This window comes from Monodelphis domestica, chromosome X, assembly GCF_027887165.1.
Source record: "Monodelphis domestica isolate mMonDom1 chromosome X, mMonDom1.pri, whole genome shotgun sequence".
Taxonomy (NCBI): Eukaryota; Metazoa; Chordata; class Mammalia; order Didelphimorphia; family Didelphidae; genus Monodelphis; species Monodelphis domestica.
Genome location: NC_077235.1, coordinates 76,304,874 through 76,324,555, shown reverse-complemented (window position 1 = coordinate 76,324,555; position 19,682 = coordinate 76,304,874). Strand labels below are relative to the sequence as shown.

General features: G+C 49.3%; 1 protein-coding gene across 2 annotated transcripts in view; it reads right to left on the bottom strand.

Moving 5' to 3' along the window:
- Positions 1 to 19,682, bottom strand: part of LOC103099712 (maestro heat-like repeat family member 5) — a 182,058-nt gene that overhangs the window by 68,577 nt on the left and 93,799 nt on the right. For both annotated transcript variants that reach the window (XM_007507037.2, XM_056809800.1), the window contains 7 exons: positions 19,522 to 19,668; positions 12,582 to 12,661; positions 11,444 to 11,579; positions 8,120 to 8,215; positions 5,324 to 5,428; positions 3,988 to 4,123; positions 3,704 to 3,828 (listed from right to left, as the gene is read on the bottom strand). In XM_007507037.2, the coding sequence (XP_007507099.2) occupies positions 3,704 to 3,828; positions 3,988 to 4,123; positions 5,324 to 5,428; positions 8,120 to 8,215; positions 11,444 to 11,579; positions 12,582 to 12,661; positions 19,522 to 19,668 (825 nt within the window). The remainder of the gene's footprint in view (positions 1 to 3,703; positions 3,829 to 3,987; positions 4,124 to 5,323; positions 5,429 to 8,119; positions 8,216 to 11,443; positions 11,580 to 12,581; positions 12,662 to 19,521; positions 19,669 to 19,682) is intronic.

The following is a 19,682-nucleotide window of genomic DNA, read 5'->3' as shown; positions in this document are numbered from 1 at the left end:
GGAAACCAGACTTAGAGAGCATCCGAGGTAGAAGGGAGCTTCTGCAGTTGTTTATAGAATACGAAAGAGAGGCCTAGACAGGGATGCCCAAGGTCATGTAGTGAGTGGCAAAGCAGAGACTCACACCCAGACCCTCGGACTCCAAGGATGCGGCCATGGGGAAGGGGAAGGGGAAGGGGAAAGGATAGTTCCTATGATTCTAAATGAAGCGCAGAGAGCAGCTGGGTGGCTCAGGGAATAGAGCCAGGCCTAGAGATGGGAGGCCCTAGGTTCAAATCTGGCCTCAGACACTTCCCAGCTGGGTGACCCTGGGCAAGTCACTTGACCCCCATTGCCTAGCCTTTAGTACTCTTCTGCCTGATAGTTGATACTTAGAAGGCAAGGGTCTAAAAATGAATAAATAAATGAAGCATGGGAAGGAAACAATCATCTAATCTAAGCCCTTCATTTTACAGAGGGGGAAACTGAGGTCCAGAGAAATTAAATAATCATTGGTCTGCTCCGGCCAGGAGCTCAGGCCCTGGGGGATACAGGTCCATAGTAAGCTACCCATCAGCACTGCCCCCATTATGCTCTGGGACTCAGACTGACTATGACTTCCACTTCTTCCGCTCATTCAAATTGACCAAACATCATCCTCCCAACAGCCCTGCAAGGTGGGGAATGTGAAGATTGTTAGCCTCATTTTACAGATGAGGAAACTGAGGTCCAGATCAGTGGAAGTGCCTTGTCTGAGGTCACACAGTAAATGTCAGTTAAGATCTGGGTTCTCAGAGGCTAAGGCCAGTGCTCCACTTGGCTGGGGCCTAGCGGGCTGTCCAAGAGGCCACTGGGTTGAGCTTTATGTGATGCTTGAAGGACCTGCCTTTGGCCCTCATCAGCGGCTCGAACCCTCTTTTCTTATGCCTGTGTCCCCAGCTCTTTTGTGAGCTTTTTAAGGGCAAGCAAGGACTCTGTCTTTACTGTGTGTCTTTACCGTGGAAGAGCAATGGGTACAATTGAAAAAGCAGGGGCTCCTGGGGTCAGAGAACTCGGGTTCAAGCCCTACCTCGGACCTTCTTATTATTTGTGTGTCTGCAGACAAGTATCTTCCCCTCCCGGCCCCTCGGTTAGTATCCTGTGTGTGACCCTGGCCAGTCTTCTCCACTAACGAAATGGCCAGCAGCCCAGTGGTCCGGGGAGAGAGGATGTGGCTGGGCACATAACAGACATCTCCCGCGTATCCAGCTATATGTAGAGTATGTGGGGGATCCAGGGACTGGAGCTAGAAGAGACCTCAGCGGCCAGCTGGACCAATCAATCCCCTTTGGGGGATTTGGGATTGGGAGGCGAAAACCGAGGCCCAGAAAAAGTGAAGTGACTTGGCTAGGGTCACCCACAGGATCCTAAATTTAGAGCTGGAAGGGCCCTCAGAGTCCTCTTACAGAAGGGGAAACTAAGGTCCAGAGAAACTGAAGTGACTTGGCCAGGGTCACCCACAGGATCCTAAATTTAGAGCTAGAAGGGCCCTCAGAGTCCTCTTACAGAAGGGGAAACTAAGGCCCAGAAAAAAGCAAAGTGACTTGGCCAGGGTCACCCACAGGATCCTAAATTTAGAGCTGGAAGGGCCCTCAGAGTCCTCTTACAGAAGGGGAAACTAAGGTCCAGAGAAAGTGAAGTGACTTACCCAGGGTCACCCACAGGATCCTAAATTTAGAGTTGGAAGGGCCCTCAGAGTCCTCTTACAGAAGGGGAAACTAAGGTCCAGAGAAAGTGAAGTGACTTGGCCAGGGTCACCCACAGGATCCTAAATTTAGAGCTAGAAGGGCCCTCAGAGTCCTCTTACAGAAGGGGAAACTAAGGCCCAGAAAAAAGCAAAGTGACTTGGCCAGGGTCACCCACAGGATCCTAAATTTAGAGCTGGAAGGGCCCTCAGAGTCCTCTTACAGAAGGGGAAACTAAGGCCCAGAAAAAAGCAAAGTGACTTGGCCAGGGTCACCCACAGGATCCTAAATTTAGAGCTGGAAGGGCCCTCAGAGTCCTCTTACAGAAGGGGAAACTAAGGTCCAGAGAAAGTGAAGTGACTTACCCAGGGTCACCCACAGGATCCTAAATTTAGAGTTGGAAGGGCCCTCAGAGTCCTCTTACAGAAGGGGAAACTAAGGTCCAGAGAAAGTGAAGTGACTTTCCCAGGGTCACCCACAGGATACTAAATTTAGAGCTGGAAGGGCCCTCAGAGTCCTCTTACAGAAGGGGAAACTAAGGTCCAGAGAAAGTGAAGTGACTTGCCCAGGGTCACCCACAGGCTAGGGACTTCAGAGGTCAGCTAGATCAACCCCCTCCACTTAGGATTATTATAAAAGTAAGTTTTGACTTTGTGGATTCCCTAAAGGGATCTTGGGGGTTTCTGGGGTCACTTTGAGAACCATTAGCTTAGCGGCTAGAATCCTGGATGTGGAGGCAGGTGAGCCAGGTTTGAATCCTGTGCCTTTTGCCTTGGGCAATCATGTTCCCTTGGCAGTTTTCTCCTCTATAAAATGGCCAGCAGATGAGTGGTCCAGTGGAGAGAGGGAGACTGATTTGCAGTCCAGAAGGCCTCAGGTCATGATCCTGACTCAGACACTTACTGGTTGTGTCACCCAGGGCACCCACTTCACGACTCTTGGCCTCAGTTTCCCCATCTGTAAAATGAGGGAGTTGTACTCCATGGCCCCTGTGGTCTCTTCCAGTGAGAAATCTGCGGCCCTGTGACATCTGAGGTGTATTCCAGCTACTCAAACTCTAGTTCTATGGACTATCGGCGCAGAGGTATTGGGTTATTTGCCTCTAGGACACAAGGATGAGACACCCCTGCAGTAAAATTATCTTTAGAGCAGCTAGGTGGTGGGTCTAGAATTAAAAAGTTCAAATCTGGCCGTAGACACTTACTAGCTGTGTGACCCTGGGCAAGTCACTTAACCTCTGTTTGCAATTTCTGGTCACTGGGCAAATGCTCCACTGCTTTGCAGGGAAGTTGGGCTCTGATCCTATGAGGCAACTCAACAGTTTAGAGCTAAAAGGGAATTTAGAATTTATGGTGTTGGACGCCAGAAACTCTGGGTTCAAAGCTGGCTTCTGGTGGGCGCTACGGCTTGGACAAGTCACTTCCCTCTCTAGGGAGAGGTTTGGAATAGAGGGCCTCTGAGGACCCTTCCAGTTCTAAGTCTAGGATTCTCATAATATAAGATATCAATTGTTAGAACAAGGGATCCTCTAGTCCTGGATTCTGAATCTTTTTTGCACTATGGACCCATTGGGCAGACAATCCAGGGAGCCTATGGAGCCACCTCTTAGAACCACGTTTTTAAATGCATGAAATAACATGCCGAAGATTACAAAGAAAACTTACTATATTGAAATCGTTGTCTGGTTCAACAAAACCCCAAGGTTAGAAGAGACCCAGGCTCAGAACTACTTTTGCTCTAATATGGCATCTTATTTTATAAAAGAGGAAAACGTGATCTACAGAAGGAAAGTGACTTGTCCAAGGTCACACAGTTACTGGTGACTAGGCCTAGAAAAAGGCTACAACTTTCACCCAATGAGGCTCCCTGACACTTTGACCTCACTTGACTCAGGTGGTGGCCATGAGGTCTTAGAAGGACTTGGCCCGAGTCACTAGGGCAATGGGCTGAGGGAGGGAATCACAACTCTGGTCAACAGTGGACCTTCTGGAGCCTGTTACCTTCACAATCTGGAAGCTGTTGCCTAGAGAGGTCATGTTATCCAGAATGGAAGCCTTGTTTGGATGCTGGAAGAGCTGCATCTTCCTCTTTTCCTTCAGTTTGGTGTCAGCCTCCAGGGAGTGTCCTGCCAGACACACAGCCATGCTCAGAGGTGTGGCCACCACCCTCCATCCCCCAGCAGGAGAAGACAAAGTCGGAGCAGAACCAGAACATTCCTCCTCACTACCAGCCCAACTGCAAAGGTCTAGGGGAGGGGATCGGGGTCTGTGAATGTTGGCCTCACCCTTCTGCTGGAGCAGGATGGTATAGAGGTAGAACACGCCATCCATGGCTAGCACTCTAGTGTCTTCATTAGGGTCATTGCAGAACATTCCGAACATGCCCACCAGGTATCCCATCCTGGTAAACTTCATCTGAGACTGCAAGGAAGGAGAAAGAGTCAGTCGGCCCCAGCTCGAAAAACCACGTGGGCACCTCAATCGCCCCTGTACACCTTAGGGAACTAGCACCCCAGAAGCCTTTCTGATCCAGGGATGGAGCAGAGGGACCTGAGTGGGGCCTTAGTAATGACATTGGGGACATGTAATGGGGAGGGATATTTGATAGGCAGGTGCTGCCATTAGAGAGCCTTGCCTCCCCAGCTGGGCTAACATGCGGCCTGATTCCACCACCCTAAAGGGCATTTACTCTCTCAACACCCAGGGCACACTTTCCCCAAAAACTTTGGATTATGGGGAGTTGTATCCCTACTATTATTTTGTCTCTCATCTCCAATAGATTTTCTAGTAGTTTCCTCCTTTGTAAAACGGCGGGAGTGGACAAGACAGCCTCTGGAGCCCCTTCAGGCTCTAGTGAAGGTCCTATGTTAAATGTCTTCAGCAAGGTCACCCGGGAAATATTTGTTCTACCTCACCATGGCATGAATAATCAGAGGGAGGGCTAATGGGTGAGGGGAGGAATGGACTGTGCTCCTTTGGGGGACTGGCCGCCATTGGCTGTCTGCCCTGTTGGGAGGACCCAATGGCCTCCAATTACAGCTGTTGCAAAGTGAAGCAGGCTATTTGGAAACACAGTAAGCTGATCCTCTCCTGACTAAAGATCTTTAAGAGGAGTTGGAAGGCCATGGCCATGTATGAAGGATGTCATGGAGGGGGTGGAATCACGTGCAGGTTGGACTCCCTACCCTGTCAGGGCCCTCCCTCCCTTCCAAGTCGGCCTCCTGGCTGGGAAAAGGCCAAGGCCAGGGAAGCAAGCCAAGCCAATGAGCATTTGGCCATGAGCTTAATAGGGGCCACCGCGGAACGTGCAGGGCCATGGAGATGGGCCCAGTCCTCCAGTCTGAAGGTGAGAGATGACTTGGGAGTCAGGAGAACGCAAGAGCTGGACAGGGAGAGGCAGGGCAGGGCCAAACTCATTTTATTATTTTTTGAAACCCTTATCTTCCAAGTAGATGCCAAGTATCGGTTTCAAGGCAGAAGAGCGGGAAGTGTCAGGTAATAGCAGTTAGGTAGGTGACTTGCCCAGGGTGTCCTAGCCAGGAAGTGTCTGAGGTCACATTTGAACCCAGAACCTCCCATGTTCAGGCCTGGTGCTCTATCCACTGAACCCCGCAAACTCACTTTTGGTCTGAATTGCTCCACGACGAATTTAAGAAGGGCAGTGCTGCTCTTCACCGCCCTCTGGCGCTCATGGGGGAGCTCCGAATCCATCCAGGCGACCATTTGCTAGAGGTGAGTAAGGAGAGACTCATGAGAAGAAAGGGCCAAGGAGACAGGAAGCCACATAGGCAGGATCCCCGGATGCTCTGCCCAGCCCTGAATATGGAGGTCTTGGGAACTGTTTAACAATCAGCTCTGGGTGGGCATGGAGGGGGTCCACGCTTTAGGAATACTTCCTCTGTGCTTTTCGGACTCTAGAGAAGCAACAAAACAATGAATCAAGACCATTCTGAGGTGTTAATGCTTCTGCCGAATCTTTTGACCGTGTGCTCGGGGCAGCTGGCTCTGGCTCACCACTGGGACCTCGAGCAAGGTTCTGGGCCTCAGTTTCTTCCTCCTTAAAATGGGAGAGCTGGACAAGATGATCCCGGCTTCCTTCGAGCCCTAGATTTGTGATTATACCGTGAAACCAAAATCAGCTTTGGCCTTGGGAAAGCAGGTGGCCTAGAAGGCTGGGTGGATGGGTGGGCAGCGGGGGAGTGGAGCTTGAACCCGTCTTTCTCCATTGAGAAAGGCTGAAAATCTCCATGGAATGGGGGAGCCCCTTTTGGGTCCCTCCCCAGAGGGAAAAGAAAGTTAGCCTTTGACCCCTTGTCTCAGTGTTCCCAGCTACTGAATTCATCTAAGGAGGTCACAGGGACTGGGGTTGTAGCTCTCCCTCCCCACTCCCCCTTCCCTCCCTCTCCCTCTTCTCCCTCCTGTTCCTCCTCTCTGTCTCTCTCTCCCCCCTTCCCATGCTGGCCCGTCCACCCCAAGCTATAAATAGCTTGGATATGTTATGTGGTACAATGGTAGAGTCCAGGCTTGGAGTAAGGAAGATCTGAGTTCAAGTTTGACCTTGGATATTTACTAGCTATCTGACCCTGGGCAAATCACTGAATCCCAGTTGCCTCAGTTTCCTCCTCTGTAAAATGAGGTGGAAAAGGAAATGGCAAACTGCTCCAGTATCTCTGCCAAGAAACCCCCAAATGGGGTCCTGAAGATTCGAGCATGACTGAAAACAACTGAACGATAACAAAATTGAATTGTTTCTGGGAGCTCAGAGGCTAAAAACCCAGAGCACCATATTACAATATGAGTGCCCCCTCCTCCGTGGTACTAGGAGCCTATCCTTAGTCCTGATTGGCACTTGATTGGCCCTGGGGGTCCAATTCACAAGATCTGCAGGGCTAAAAGGGCCCTCAGAGGCCAGTAAGCCCAAATGGTTTATAGAGGAGGAAACTGAGGCCCAGGGATGTAAAATGACTTGCCCAGGGTCACAGAACTAGTAAATCTCTACGTCATCATTGGAACCCAGGTCTTCCTGATCCCAAGGCTACTTTACCATGCAACCTCAATTGAAACGGTTGAGGGATGAGAGATGGATGGTTGCCAGTAGAAGAGTCTTTGTTTAGAGGTTAGAGTAGATCCTCCGTAAATGATGGTGGGATTGTGACCCAGACTCCTTTGCGGTCCGTCAGCTCAGTTATTCCAGTATGAATCATGGCTTCTCTATGGGGAATTTTCCTTGCTATCAACAGCTACATGCCCTTCATGGCCCTTCCCCACTCATCTGAAGTACAACCAGAAGGAAACTGAGCCTTCATTAGTCCAACTCTCTCTTTCTAGATGAGATCCAGGAAGGGGGGAAACGTGAGAACTCGCTAAGTTGCCGAGTCAGCATTTGAACCCAGGCCCTCTGACCCAGTGCTCTTTTTGCTCCATTAACATTCCGGCCTTCAACAAAATCAAAGATGAGACCGATGTATAGTGACGATCCCTTTCAAAGCCCCAGAAAGGAGGGCAACATCCGTCCTTGTAAACATGGGCCCCCAATGGCCAGCCTTCCCTGGGATGGGCCAAGACTCCTTGGGGCAGGGCCCGGCTCCCTAGTGCTCAGTACAGCACCTGGCTGGATACATTTTCTGTGCATGTAAAATGCACACAGCATATACATGTGTACCATCTTCTTTTGTCTCCTCACACTATTGTGAGAATTCAGTCATTCATTCATTTGTCTACTTGTTTAAAACCCCTCACCTTCTGTCTTAGAATTGATACTGAGTATTAGTTCCAAGGCAGAAGAGCACTAAGGACTAGGAGATGGGCCTTGCCCAGGGTCACCCAGCTAGGAAGTATCTGAGGCCACATTGGAACTCAGGATTGTCTCCAGGCCCCATCCACTGAGCCAATTGGTGCCCTTCCCACAGATTCTTAATCGATGGGGAAAGAAGTGTTGGATGTGGGCACAGGGTTCTTCCTAAGGTCTCTGAAATCCTGGCCAGCAAGCAGCCTATTCCAGCTCCACTTAAAGGGGCCCTGGCAGCCATTTTCTCTTCTCTAGGCATTATGGCTCAGAGAGCATGACCTCTAGAGTTGGAAAGGGCTTTGGAGGCCATCTCATTTTTCAGATGGGGAAACTGAGACACGGAACATCCAAGTGACTTATCCAAAGTCACATAGCTAGTAAGACAAAGAACCGGGACTTGAATTCAGGGTATTAGCATTCAACATCCAGGGCTTTTCCCATTCTCCATGCTGCCTCCACTGCTGGCTCCTCTGAGGAAACAGGCAGGGGAAGATTTCGCTAACATCCTCTGAGGTTAAAGGGATCCCTAGCCTCCACGCGATGAACAGGCAGGGGCCTATGACTCCACAAGGCGGCCATGCTGCCCAATGCTCCCACGGACAGCCCTTCTTGGGATGGGAGCTCCCTACCTCCAGAATGTACTGCACTTCTCCTGGACTGGGAGTTTTAAACAGGAACCCCTGGAGTACTTGGTCTAGAGTATGCATCGTTTGCTTGTAGAGAACCTGGGAGAGACAAAGAAAGCACCAGGAGAGCTCTTGGTCTGGGGGCTCCCAGGGAGGCCCTCGTAAGGGCATGAGAAAACTCCAAAGGCCACTTGCTCCCCCTTTCCCAACCAACCCAAAGCATGTGGTCGTTCGTGAGGTCACTCATTCATTCATTTATTCGTTCACTCATTCATTCAAGTGTGTTGGAATCCTGCTGGATGTCTAGCTCCGGGATAGGGACGGTGGGAGACACAGAGAGTTCTAGACCCCCATGGAGCTTACAGCCTAGTATCCACACCCATACCTATGTCTGCACACAGCAGTAAACATCAACACTTCCATTCCTGGCATTAATTCCCCTCTCAGTGGCTTCTGGGAGCCAGCAAGCACCCCCCTGGCTATAGCGATGCCCCTTGGGACAGGGTCCGGCTGGCCTTGGAAAGGCTTTGTCTCCCTAGTGCTCAGTCGAGCCCCTGGCTGGATAGCTTTTTTGGGCACGTAAAAAGCACACGGCGCATCCATGCCTCTTCTTTCCCGTCTCTTGGTGCTCTGGGTGAGCTCAGCCGTTGCCATGGAGGCATGTGCGTGATTCTCGCTTCTATTTAGCCATCTCTTGACCTTCTGTCTGGCTTCTGCAATTTTCTCTCTTAGTCATCTCGGAGAGGCTGCCTCACGGCCATCTTAGACTCAGGATGTTCAGAACAGAACTCATTATCTTCCTCCTCCCCAAGCCTCTTTCTCATTACTGCTGAGAGCAGCTCCGCCATCTTCTCGGGCAGCCAGGCTCACAACTCCCCCCTCCCCCCAATCCCACAGATTTTGCCTTCACAACATCTCTCAAATATACCCCCTTTCTCTCTTCGGACACCGTCTCCCTTCCTGTGCCGGCCCTGCCTGATCTGCTTCAATAGCCTGCCTTAAGTCTCTCCCCACTCCAATCGGGCCAGTAGTCAGTCACAGAAGCTCTTTTGCTCCCTTACTCAAGAAACTGCAGTGGCTCCCTATGGCCCCAAGGGCCAAATACAAAATGCTGGCTGGCTTCTAAAGCCTCTCTAACCTGACCGCCTACCTTCTCAGTCTTCTTAAACCTTACTCACCTCTATGTGGTTTTAGTACATGAAACCCTCACCTTCTACTTTAGAATCAATATGGATTCCAATACAAAAGAGCGCTAAGGGCTGCGGGGTGGGGGTGGGGGTAAGTTACTTGCCCAGGGTTACCTAGCTAGGAAGTATCTAAGGCCAGATTTGAACCCAGGACCTAGGCCTGGCTGTCTATCCACTGAGCCATTTAGTTGCCCTTACCCCTTTGTATTTTGAGATCCAATTAACACTGGCCTCCTTAGCATTCCTTGAAGTCCAACCCAACTCTGGCCATTGTCCCCAGCAGCTGTCCATGCCTAGAATTGTCTCCCTCCAGGCTTCTCTAACTTCCTTTAAGTCCCAGATAAAACGCTGCCTTCTACAGGAAGCCCTTCCTGATTCCCCTGTGATTATTTCCTATTCATAGTGTGCCTGTGTGTGTGTGTGTGTGTGTGTGTTGTTGTTGTTCAGTCATATCCAAGTCTTCATGGCCCCTTTGGGGGTTCTCTTGGCAAAGATACTGAAGTGCTTGGTCATTTCCTTCTCCAGCTCATATGACAGATGGGGAAGCTGAGGTAATCAGGGTGAAGTGACTTGCCTAGGGTCACACAGCTAACAAGTGCTCTAAAGCCAGATTTGAACCCTTCCTGACTCGAGCTCTGACATTCTTCCAATGCCCCACTCAGTGACCATCTATGCATACATACATGTATGTGGGCACGGCTGTGCAACACACATGCATACATACATGTATAAATACACATGTGTGTACACACAAACACCCATCGGCACATGTAGATAGTTATACATATAGCAAGACTCGGAATCTCTTGGTGCAGACGCAGGTCACTTTGGGCTTTTCCAGCCACCATGTTGTACTGTTGATTCAACCTGATTTTGGCCACCAGCCAAACCCTCAGCTTTCTGCCACTGCTCCTTGGATCGGGGCATCAACAAGTCCAGAACTTCCTCCCCCAATACCTGGGCCATGCCCCCCCCCAAGGCTAAGTGCTCTCTGGAAATCGTATGGCTCACAACGTTGCCTGGACCTTTTCTTAGCTCTCCCCTTTTACCTAAGAATCAAAATCGTGTTTTGGTTCCAAGGCAGAAGCGCTGTAGAGGCTGGGCAACGACGGTTAAGTGACTTGCCCAGGGTATCACAGCTGCGAAGGGCCTGAGGCCACAATGGAACGCAGGAGCTCATTTCCTAGGTTTTAGGAACAGCAATCTCATGGGGGGAAAGGCCAGTTACTTTAGACTGCCACAGCCTGCTGCTGTGGAGGCCATTCCTTGGCACCAGCATCTCACTTTCTAACAGCTCAGACATTTTCCTCCCAATAACAGACTTAAAAAACCCCAAACCCTTTCCTTCTGTCTTAGAATCATAGAAGAACTAGGTGATGGGGGTTAGTTAAGTGACTCACCCAGGGTCACCCAGCTAGGAAGGGTCTGAGGCCAGATTGGAACCCAGGACCTCCCGTCCCAAGGCTCGACTCTCAACCCAATGCGCCATCTTGAAGCACCCCTTCCTGGTTTTTAATGAAATTCAGTCTTACCATTGTTCCTGGAAAAGGTCACTTCCCTGTGGTTCCCTGAACCATCCCTTGGACTTTGCGCCCTAAAGCTGGCCCTTAGAATGGGAGCCCCCTGACAGCAGGGGCTCTTTGTACCTGTATCCCCGATTTTTGTTTGTGTCTCCGCTATTTAGCCACGTGCAGGCCTGCAGAAAGGCTTCATGCCACGTCACTCACTCACTCACTCACTCACTTCATTTATGCCTCGCCACACGGTTTCTTTCAGGGAGGAGAAGACACAGGCCCCTGCTTGGCAGAGAACCTGCCTGGCCGCCCACCCCAACCCAACAGCCTGCCGTAAGCCAGACCGCCAGGCAAGGGCACGTGGAGCCATTTCTGTGGGCCCTTTTACGGCCGCTGCCTTGGCACCCCGTCGCCCTCCGACACTAATGCCTGGGCAGCCAAAGCCAGGGGACCGTGGTCAGGGCCACAGCAGCTGAGGCACGGGACAAACCGAGTCCAGTGGGTGGCTCAGAAGCCCCCTCGCGTCGGCCTGCCCTCGTCTCTCCTTGGCCGGGGACGTTAGGGAAATGGCTGCTGAGTCCAGGGCAGGCCTGGGGTGTGTCGGGGGCCGGCGAGGCCCCTGTCACCTGAATGCTGGGAGGGTTCGTCATCAGGCTGCTGTGCTTCTCCGGGCTCTCGACCAGTGGCAGAGGGAGGACGCTCTGGAAACAGGGATGCAGAAATTCGGACTTCTCCTTGACCTCTAGGGGGGGCTTCAGTTTGCTGAAAAACAGAGCGGGGGGAGAGGAGGTGGCTCAGACAGGGAACAGGATTCCAGGGCAAAGGAATTCGGGAGCAGGGGAGGCCTCCCCAGAGGAGGAGAGCCTTCGGCTTCCTTTTGGAGAGAAGGGGACAGAAGACCTATGCTTTCAAGGCTTGGACCTTGGCTGGGTTCTGGGGGCACTGGGCCAGCCACCCCAGGAGAGGGCACCCTCCTCAGCATGGCTTCCCTGGCTTCGAAAGACTATTCAAAGACTCTTTTTGGTCAAGACCCTCACCTTCCATCTTAGAATCAAGATTCAAATGACTTGCCCAGGGTCACACAGCTAGGAAGTGCCTGAGGCCAGACTGGAACCCAGGACCTCCTGTCTCTAGGCCTGGCTCTCTATCCACTGAGACACCCAGCTGCCCTTCTTCACAGACTCTTAAGATTTAGAGCTGGAGGGAACAGGACAGCCCCTTTCACTTTTCACATGAGGAAACTGAGGCCTACAGAAGGAAGGTATCTATAAAGGCAGCATCAGGATTTGAACCCAAATCTTCTGACTCTAAATCCCTTAGACATTTCACAATACAATAGCACAGGACTTGAACCCAAGAATACTACTACTAATAACAATCATACATGATGAGTAACACTAATGTAGCACTGTAAAGTTGGCAAAATGCTTTACCAATATTACCCCATTTGGTTCTCAGAACAGCCCTGGGAGGAAGGTGGTACTATTATAGCCCCCATTTTGTAGACGAGGAGACCGAGGCAGACAACTATGAGGTGACTAGCCCCAGGTCACCCAGCTAGGAGCTGTTCAAGACCAAATTTAAACTTGGGACTCCCTGTGTCCAGGCCCCTATCTGCTTGCTCTATCTCCCCCCGCACTCCTTACCTCCCAACCTCCTTAGGCCAAGGAAATGACAGCCAAAGGGGTGGCAGAGTCCCCACCAGCCCTGGGGCCCAGGCTTAGAAAGACAGAAAAGCAAGGAATGGGGCAGGGACGGGGCTACCTGAGGCCGGCAACAGCTAGCATAGCATCCTGACAGGCTGAGGTACAGAGAGTGTCCCGAGGTTCCTGCTCAATCAGTTTCTGTAGGAGAAGAGGAAGAGATCAGCCAATGAGAGAACAGGGAGGGGCAGAGGTCACGGCAGCCATGTTGCCTCAGTGAGCATCCTGGGAAGTAGGGTCGTGATTGGTTGAAAGGCTGTATCTAAGGCTCCACTCATTAGCAGATCAGTGAGGAAGGGAAGTCTCTGGTGGAGTACCCTAGAGACAGGACCTTCCCAGATGGCTCCCTACAGTAGGTCCTCTGGATCCAGGGGGTAGGAGGTGGGACTGCGGGGTACATTCCAAGGCCTACCACAGAGGGCTGAAATGGCAGATATAATCAACTATCTACTGATCCCATACAGATGTGCTCTCTTAACGTGTTCCCGCCCCTTGGCTCGCCACTCCACAGCCTCCCCCCATACCAAGAAAAAAAGGCCAGAATGGGCAGACCAGCCTCCAGTCCGACCCATTGATCTCTGGGGCACAGAAAACCAAACCACAGATAAGAGGGCGCTACTCTATTTTTATCAGTGACTTGAATAAAGACATAATGGAAACATTTGTCCGTTGTGCTTCTGATGGGGCAGCTGGGTGACTCAGTAGATTGAGAGCCAGGTCCAGAGAGGAGAGGTCCTGGGTTCCAATCTGACCTCAGATACTTCCCAGTTGTGTGATCCTGGGCAAGTCATTTACCCCCCATTGCCTAGCCCTTACCACTGTTCTGCCCTGGAACCTGTACACAGTATTGACTCTAAGACATAAGGTAAGGGTTTAAATAAATAAAGTATATGGGTTCCAGATCTGGAGATAGGAGGTCCTGGGTTCCAATCTGACCTCAGCCACTTCCCAGCTGTGTGACCCTGGGCAAGTCACTTAACCCCATTGCCTCGCCCTTACCACTCTTCTGCCTTGGAACCAATACACAGTATTGATTCTAAGAATGAAGGAAAGAGTTAAAAAGAAAGGTGTGCCTGTGACTTGGGAGCTGGGCAGGCTTACCACCACAGGCGATGATGAACCAAGAGTTGTTCCAAATCCCTAGTCCAAAAAGACCCTGAATGATAGATCGAATTTCTACGTGGGTTTCCAATATCAGTCTCAAAAATATGGGTGAAACAGGTCCCAGGGGAGATGATCCAGGGTTTTTATCCATTGCAAACTTGTTATGAAGCAACAACCTTCTTTTTTTTTTAATTTTTTTTTTAAACTCTCACCTTCCATCTTGGAGTCAATACTGTGTATTGGCTCCAAGGCAGGAGAGTGATAAGCACTAGGCAATGGGGGTGAAGTGACTTGCCCAGGGTCACACAGCTGGGAAGTGGCTGAGGTCAGATTTGAACCCAGGACCTCCTGTCTCTAGGCCTGGCTCTCCATCCACTCAGCCACCCAGCTGCCCCCGCAACAGCCTTCTTGGCAAATGCATCCAGAGGGTCCTGCTGCCCAAAAGGAGGCCCTCCAGCATGAGCTTCCTCTTCTCTTTTACTCTATTCCTCAGAAACTTCTGCCAACAGCCCCCTCCCTCCTCTCCTCCCTTGCTGAAGGTCCCAGAGAGCCTTCTCTTCTCCCAAGGCAGCCCCACTCATACTTGTACCTCTGATCTCATTCCTCCCATCTCCGATTGCCCCCCACTGATCATCTCTTCTACCTCTAATCTCACATCTCTCCCTACGAATTAGCTCCTTCCCTGCTATCTACAAACATGCTCAGGTCTGTCTCATCCTTAATAAATCTTCCTTTGACCTCACTGGCCCCTCAAGCTATCACACAATCTCTCCTCTCTTGCACAGTCACATTTCGAGGAAGGACTGTCCACTCTCCTCGCCTCTCCTTTCTTCTCAGTCCCTTGCAATCCGACTTCCACCCAGGGAAGGGTTGGCAACCTTTTAAGAGAGGCTCTCCAAATGTAGATTAAAAGAACTCTGAGGGGCCACCTCACACCTATCCGTTAGGCCAATGTGACAGAAAATGTTGGAGGGGATGTGGCAAACTGGGATACTGAGGGGGCAGCTGGGTGGCTCAGTGGACAGGAGGTCCTGGGTTCAAATCTGGCCTCAGACACTTCCCAGCTGTGTGACCCTAGCCAAGTCACTTCACCCCCACTGCCTAGCCCTGACCGCTCTTCTGCCTTGGAGCCAATACACAGTATGGACTCTAAGGCAGAAAGTAAGGGTTTAAAAAGAAATTGGGACACACATGCACTGCTGGTAGAGTTGTGAACTGATCCAACCATTTGCAACAGTAATTTGGAACTATGCTCAAAGGGCTATATAAATTTGTGCACACCCTTTGATCCAGTAATATCACCACCAGATCTCTATCCCAAAGAGATCCAAAAGGGGAAAAACCTCTTAATACAAAAATATTCAGAGCAGCTCTCCTTGTGGTGGCAAAGAACTCGAACACGAGGGGACGCCTATCAGTTGGGGAATGGCTGGACAAATTGTGGCATATGGTGGTGATGTGCTGTAAGAAGTTAGAAGGAGGAGGAGTTCAGAAAAACCTGGAAAGACTTACATGAACTGATGCAGAGTGAAATGAGCAGAACCAACAAAATGTTGCTATTCTTAGCAATACAATGATCCACAACAATTTCAAAGGACTTAGGATGGAAAATATTCTCCACCTCCAGAGAAAGACTTGGTGACAGCTGAATGCAGATTGAAGCATACTTTAAAAAAAACTTTATTATGCTTGATTTGTTTTGGTTTTGGTCTATGTTTTCTTTTGCAACATGGCTCATATGGAAATGTTTTGCATGACTACACATGGAGAGTTTAACTTTAACAATAAAGGCATAATAATATTGTCATTAATAATATTTCACATTTAACAATGTTAATTGTTTAGAATTAATTGAAATTATTTACATGAAATGACTAGCAAATGAAGAAAGAACAGAGGGAGATGATGATATCAGAAGTTTTTGAGGTACAGAATGAAAGAGAAGCCACAAATGAATTGAATTTAAATAAAATGAAATGTAAGTAATGTACATTAAAATAGTAAATAATATTTATGATTATAAATAATAAAATAATGCCATTAATAATAACTACATTATTGTTATTATTTTCTTAAGCCTAGACAAGTACCACAATAGCAAATCAGGTCCTGATGTGCAGCATTTGCTAATTGAAGAGTTGCAAATGCTCCAACTAAAAACTGGAAAGTTGGCTGGTTTGAGCTGGCTCCAGCATACTCTGCTTCATCCCCACCACTCAAATGAAACTTCACTCCAAGGTTCCCAGTGATCACTTAGCTGCTAAATCTAATGATCCTTTTTCAGTTCTCATTAGAGCTCTTGACAGCTATGGTGCTACTGGTCATTGCTCCATCTGGATCACCTCCCTTACCTTGGTGTCTGTGACACTGCTCTCTCCTGGTTCTTCTCCTTTCTGCCCGACTTCTTTGACTTCTTTGTCAGAACTTTCGTCTACATCCCTCAAGGTTCTGACCTGGATCACCTTCTGTTCTTTCTCTAAACACCTTTAAGTAATTGTATCAATTCCCATTGGTTCAATTGTCTCTCTACCAGTGACTCTCAGATCTACATATATATCTTTGTCCTTCTTCTGAGTTCTAATCATATATCACCAGCAAACTACTGGACATCTCCAACTGGGTGTCCTGTCAAAATCTCAAACTCGATGTGGCCCAAACAGAATTCGTTGTCTTTCTCACCCTAGACTTACTTCTCCTTCTTCAGAACTTCTCTATTGTTTGTTGTCAAGGTCACTACCATCTGACCAGTCAGTCACCCAAATTCACAATCTCAAAGTCATCCTCAACTCTTCCACTCTCCCTCACTCACCATATCCCACTAGAGGTCACATCTTCTCAATTACATTTCTCACATCAATGCCCTCAGCTCCTCTCACATGCTCACCACCTCAGCAAGCCCTTCTGACCTTCTGTCTGGATTACTGCAACAGTCTCCCCATTGGTCTCCTTCCTTTCAATTACCCTCTCCAATCCAACTACCTTCATCTGCCAAAACAATCTTTCTTTCTTTTTTAATTTTTAAATTTTATTTAATTGATGAATTTAGAGTATTTTTCCAGGATTATAAAAATCATGCAAAACAGTCTTTCTGAAGCCCATGTCTGATCAAGCCCTTGCTCAAGTGGCTTCATGTTGGCTCTCCTTTAGGATAATATATGGCATTCAAAGCTCTCCAGCCTATCTTTTCAGGCCTTCTATAGTTCTTTCTGAATTGGGGAGCTAACCCAGGGAAGACAAGGTCCCATCTTGTCATTTTAGCTTCATGTTTCTAAAAATTCCATTGCTAGAAGGGGCCTGAGAACCCATCTTACAGAGGAATGAATTGAGAACCATCAAAGGTACACAAGGTCACACAGATAGCAAATGCCAAAGCGGAGATCTAAAGCCAGGTTGTCTGGCTCTTGCTGCCTCTCCAAGGCCCATAAATCCCATCATCCCTTAAATCTGACCTTAGAGAAGTTGAAGAGCAGTGAGTTCTCACCCTCTGGGCACCAACGCTCAAAGGCTTAACCTGTGCCTGAACTGTGTGTCCCTCTGCTCCTCCACCAAACTCTGCTCTCACAATTAGACAAAGAACAAGCTGGGACTTCTGGAATAACGTGTATCTCCCACCTTCTTTATTGCTTCGGATGGCAGCAATGAGCATCAATGTGGATGTAAAACAAGTCTTCTTCAGGGGACCATCCTAGAGTTCCCAGGAAGTCAGGGGCAGGAGGGAGGAGGGGAGGAAGGGAATGAAGGAGTGGCTGGCCTTCTACACACAGAGAGAAGCTATGGCCTAAAGGTCATGGGATTCAGAGCTTATGTTTCAAGACATGCTGTGTTTTCCTCGGGAGAACATATGTTCCTTGGGGCAGGCACCTTTCACAGTCTTGGTATCTCCTCTTCCTGGCATAGGACCTGGCTAGAAGGGCCCTTTGAAATGATCTTGTTAAGGCTACAGATGGGATTCAAGCTTTCCCTCACCACTGGGGATTACATTAGATGATCTGGTAGATCCTCTGATGCCAGTCTCCTTAGTGCCCTCTGTGCAATCACCCTGCCAACACTGGTCCAAGAATCTAGCTCTAATTCCTTCCTCCTAATGCCCCCTGCATTGGAATCAAGGGATCTTGATTCCTGGCGACTCAATGGGCGATGTGGAGATCTTTTCCCATTATAGGGTGTAGGACAGTGATGGGCAATCTTTTGAGCTTGGTGTGTCAAAATTCACCAAGAAACTGAGCATAACTCGGGTGGTGTGTCACTTTGAGAAAAAACAACAATTTCACAATATTTATACTTTAAATAACAAAAATGTATAACCATAATATATAACTGTATTTAATAAACCAAAAACTAATTATTTAACTTACTTGCTTAGTGACTTCTTTGTTCATCTGTCAGTTGGTTACTTTTGTTGATCTTGATATTATTTAACTTGTGTGGGGTGCCATGAACTAAGATAAGTGAGGGGGAGGGGAATTCTTTAACTAACCTGCCTATTAGTGGATTTTTTGTTGCTGAATTTCATTGGCTAAATCTTCCATTGAAGGTTGGTATTTTGTACACTTCAAGCCCAAGCAAGTGCTTCTAACTTCATCTGTCAATCTGTTTCTTTTGTTGGTTTTGTTATTATTTAATGCTGAGAATAAGGTCTCACAAAAGTATGTAGAGGGAAAAATTGTGAGTAAAGCCATTGCTATATTTTTCAGGGTGCTAAAAGTGTCTGGTAATCAGTTCCAGGCACTCCTCCTTGGCATGTGGGCCTGTCTTCCACCCAGTCTTCCACCAGCCTGGCCCCACCCCTCCCCAGCCAGCTGGCCTGGGGGTGCCTCTAGAGCAGTGGTTGCCACCTGCCAGCCTGCCTGCCCATGAGTGCTCCTCCTCCCTGCCCCCATGGGAGCCCCACACACCCCAGCCACCTGCCTGCTGCTCACCCCCCCACCCCTGCAGCCAGTGTGTGGAGCAGCCTTCTTTCCCTTGCCCCTTGCCTTAAACCTCAGCCCAGATACAAAGTCTGACAAGGCTGGGGGTAACAGCTAATGAAATTCAACAATGAAGTCTCCCTGGCCTCCTCTGGTCCACTCCCCAATTCTGATCAAAAGTGTTGCATGATAATACATGTAGAACCAAATTGAATGGCTTGCCAGCTCCGGGAGAGGGCAGGGAAGGGAGGGAGGGAAACAATTTGGTTTATAGAATGTCGTAAAACTATGTGGAAATCTGTTATGACATGTACTTGGCCAAATAAATTATCTTCATAATTAAAAAAAGAAAGAAAAGTATTGCTGAGGGGGCAGGTAGGTGGCTCAGTGGCTTGAGAGCCAGGCCCAGTGATGGGAGGTATTAAGTTTAAATCTGGCCTCAGATGCTTCCTAGCTATGTGACCCTGGTAAAGTCACTTAACATTAACTGACTAGCCCTTGCTGCTCTTTTGTCTTAAAAGTGATAGCAGGGCAGCTATGTGGCTCAGTAGATAGAGAGCCAGTCCCCAAGACAGGAGGTCTTGGGTTCCAATGTGGCCTCAGAGTCTTCCTAGCTGGGTGACCCTGGGAAAGTCCTTTAGCCCCCATTGCCTAGCCCTCACTGCCCTCCTGCTTGGGAACCAATACACAGTATCGATTCTAAGACTGACGGTGAGGGGCTTAAAAAAGTAGTGCTGCTGAATTGACTTGACTCTAGACTGACTGTCCAGATGGCTGGGAAGGAAAACAAGGCTGGTGGCACCAAGAGAGATCAGTTCTGAGCCCCTCTTGGCCAGCAGAGGCCCACGAGTCCTCTGCTGTCTGAGCCAGAGTGAGGACACCCATTAGTCAGATGCAAAGACTGAGACACTGAGCAGGGCCAAGAGGTTGGAGGCCTCATGTGCCTGGGTGGGGAAGGGTGGGAGGGGTCTGAGGTTTCAATCATCATACCCAATGACTGCGTTGGGAGTGCCACGTGATCTGGGAGCCGATGCTATCTGCCAGGGACAAGATGTTGTCTGTTGTACGGGATGCCTCATGCCCACAGCAGAGTAACACAGTGCTACTGGCCCACTTCCAGTGAATATCTTCCAGGTGCTGCAGGAGGATCA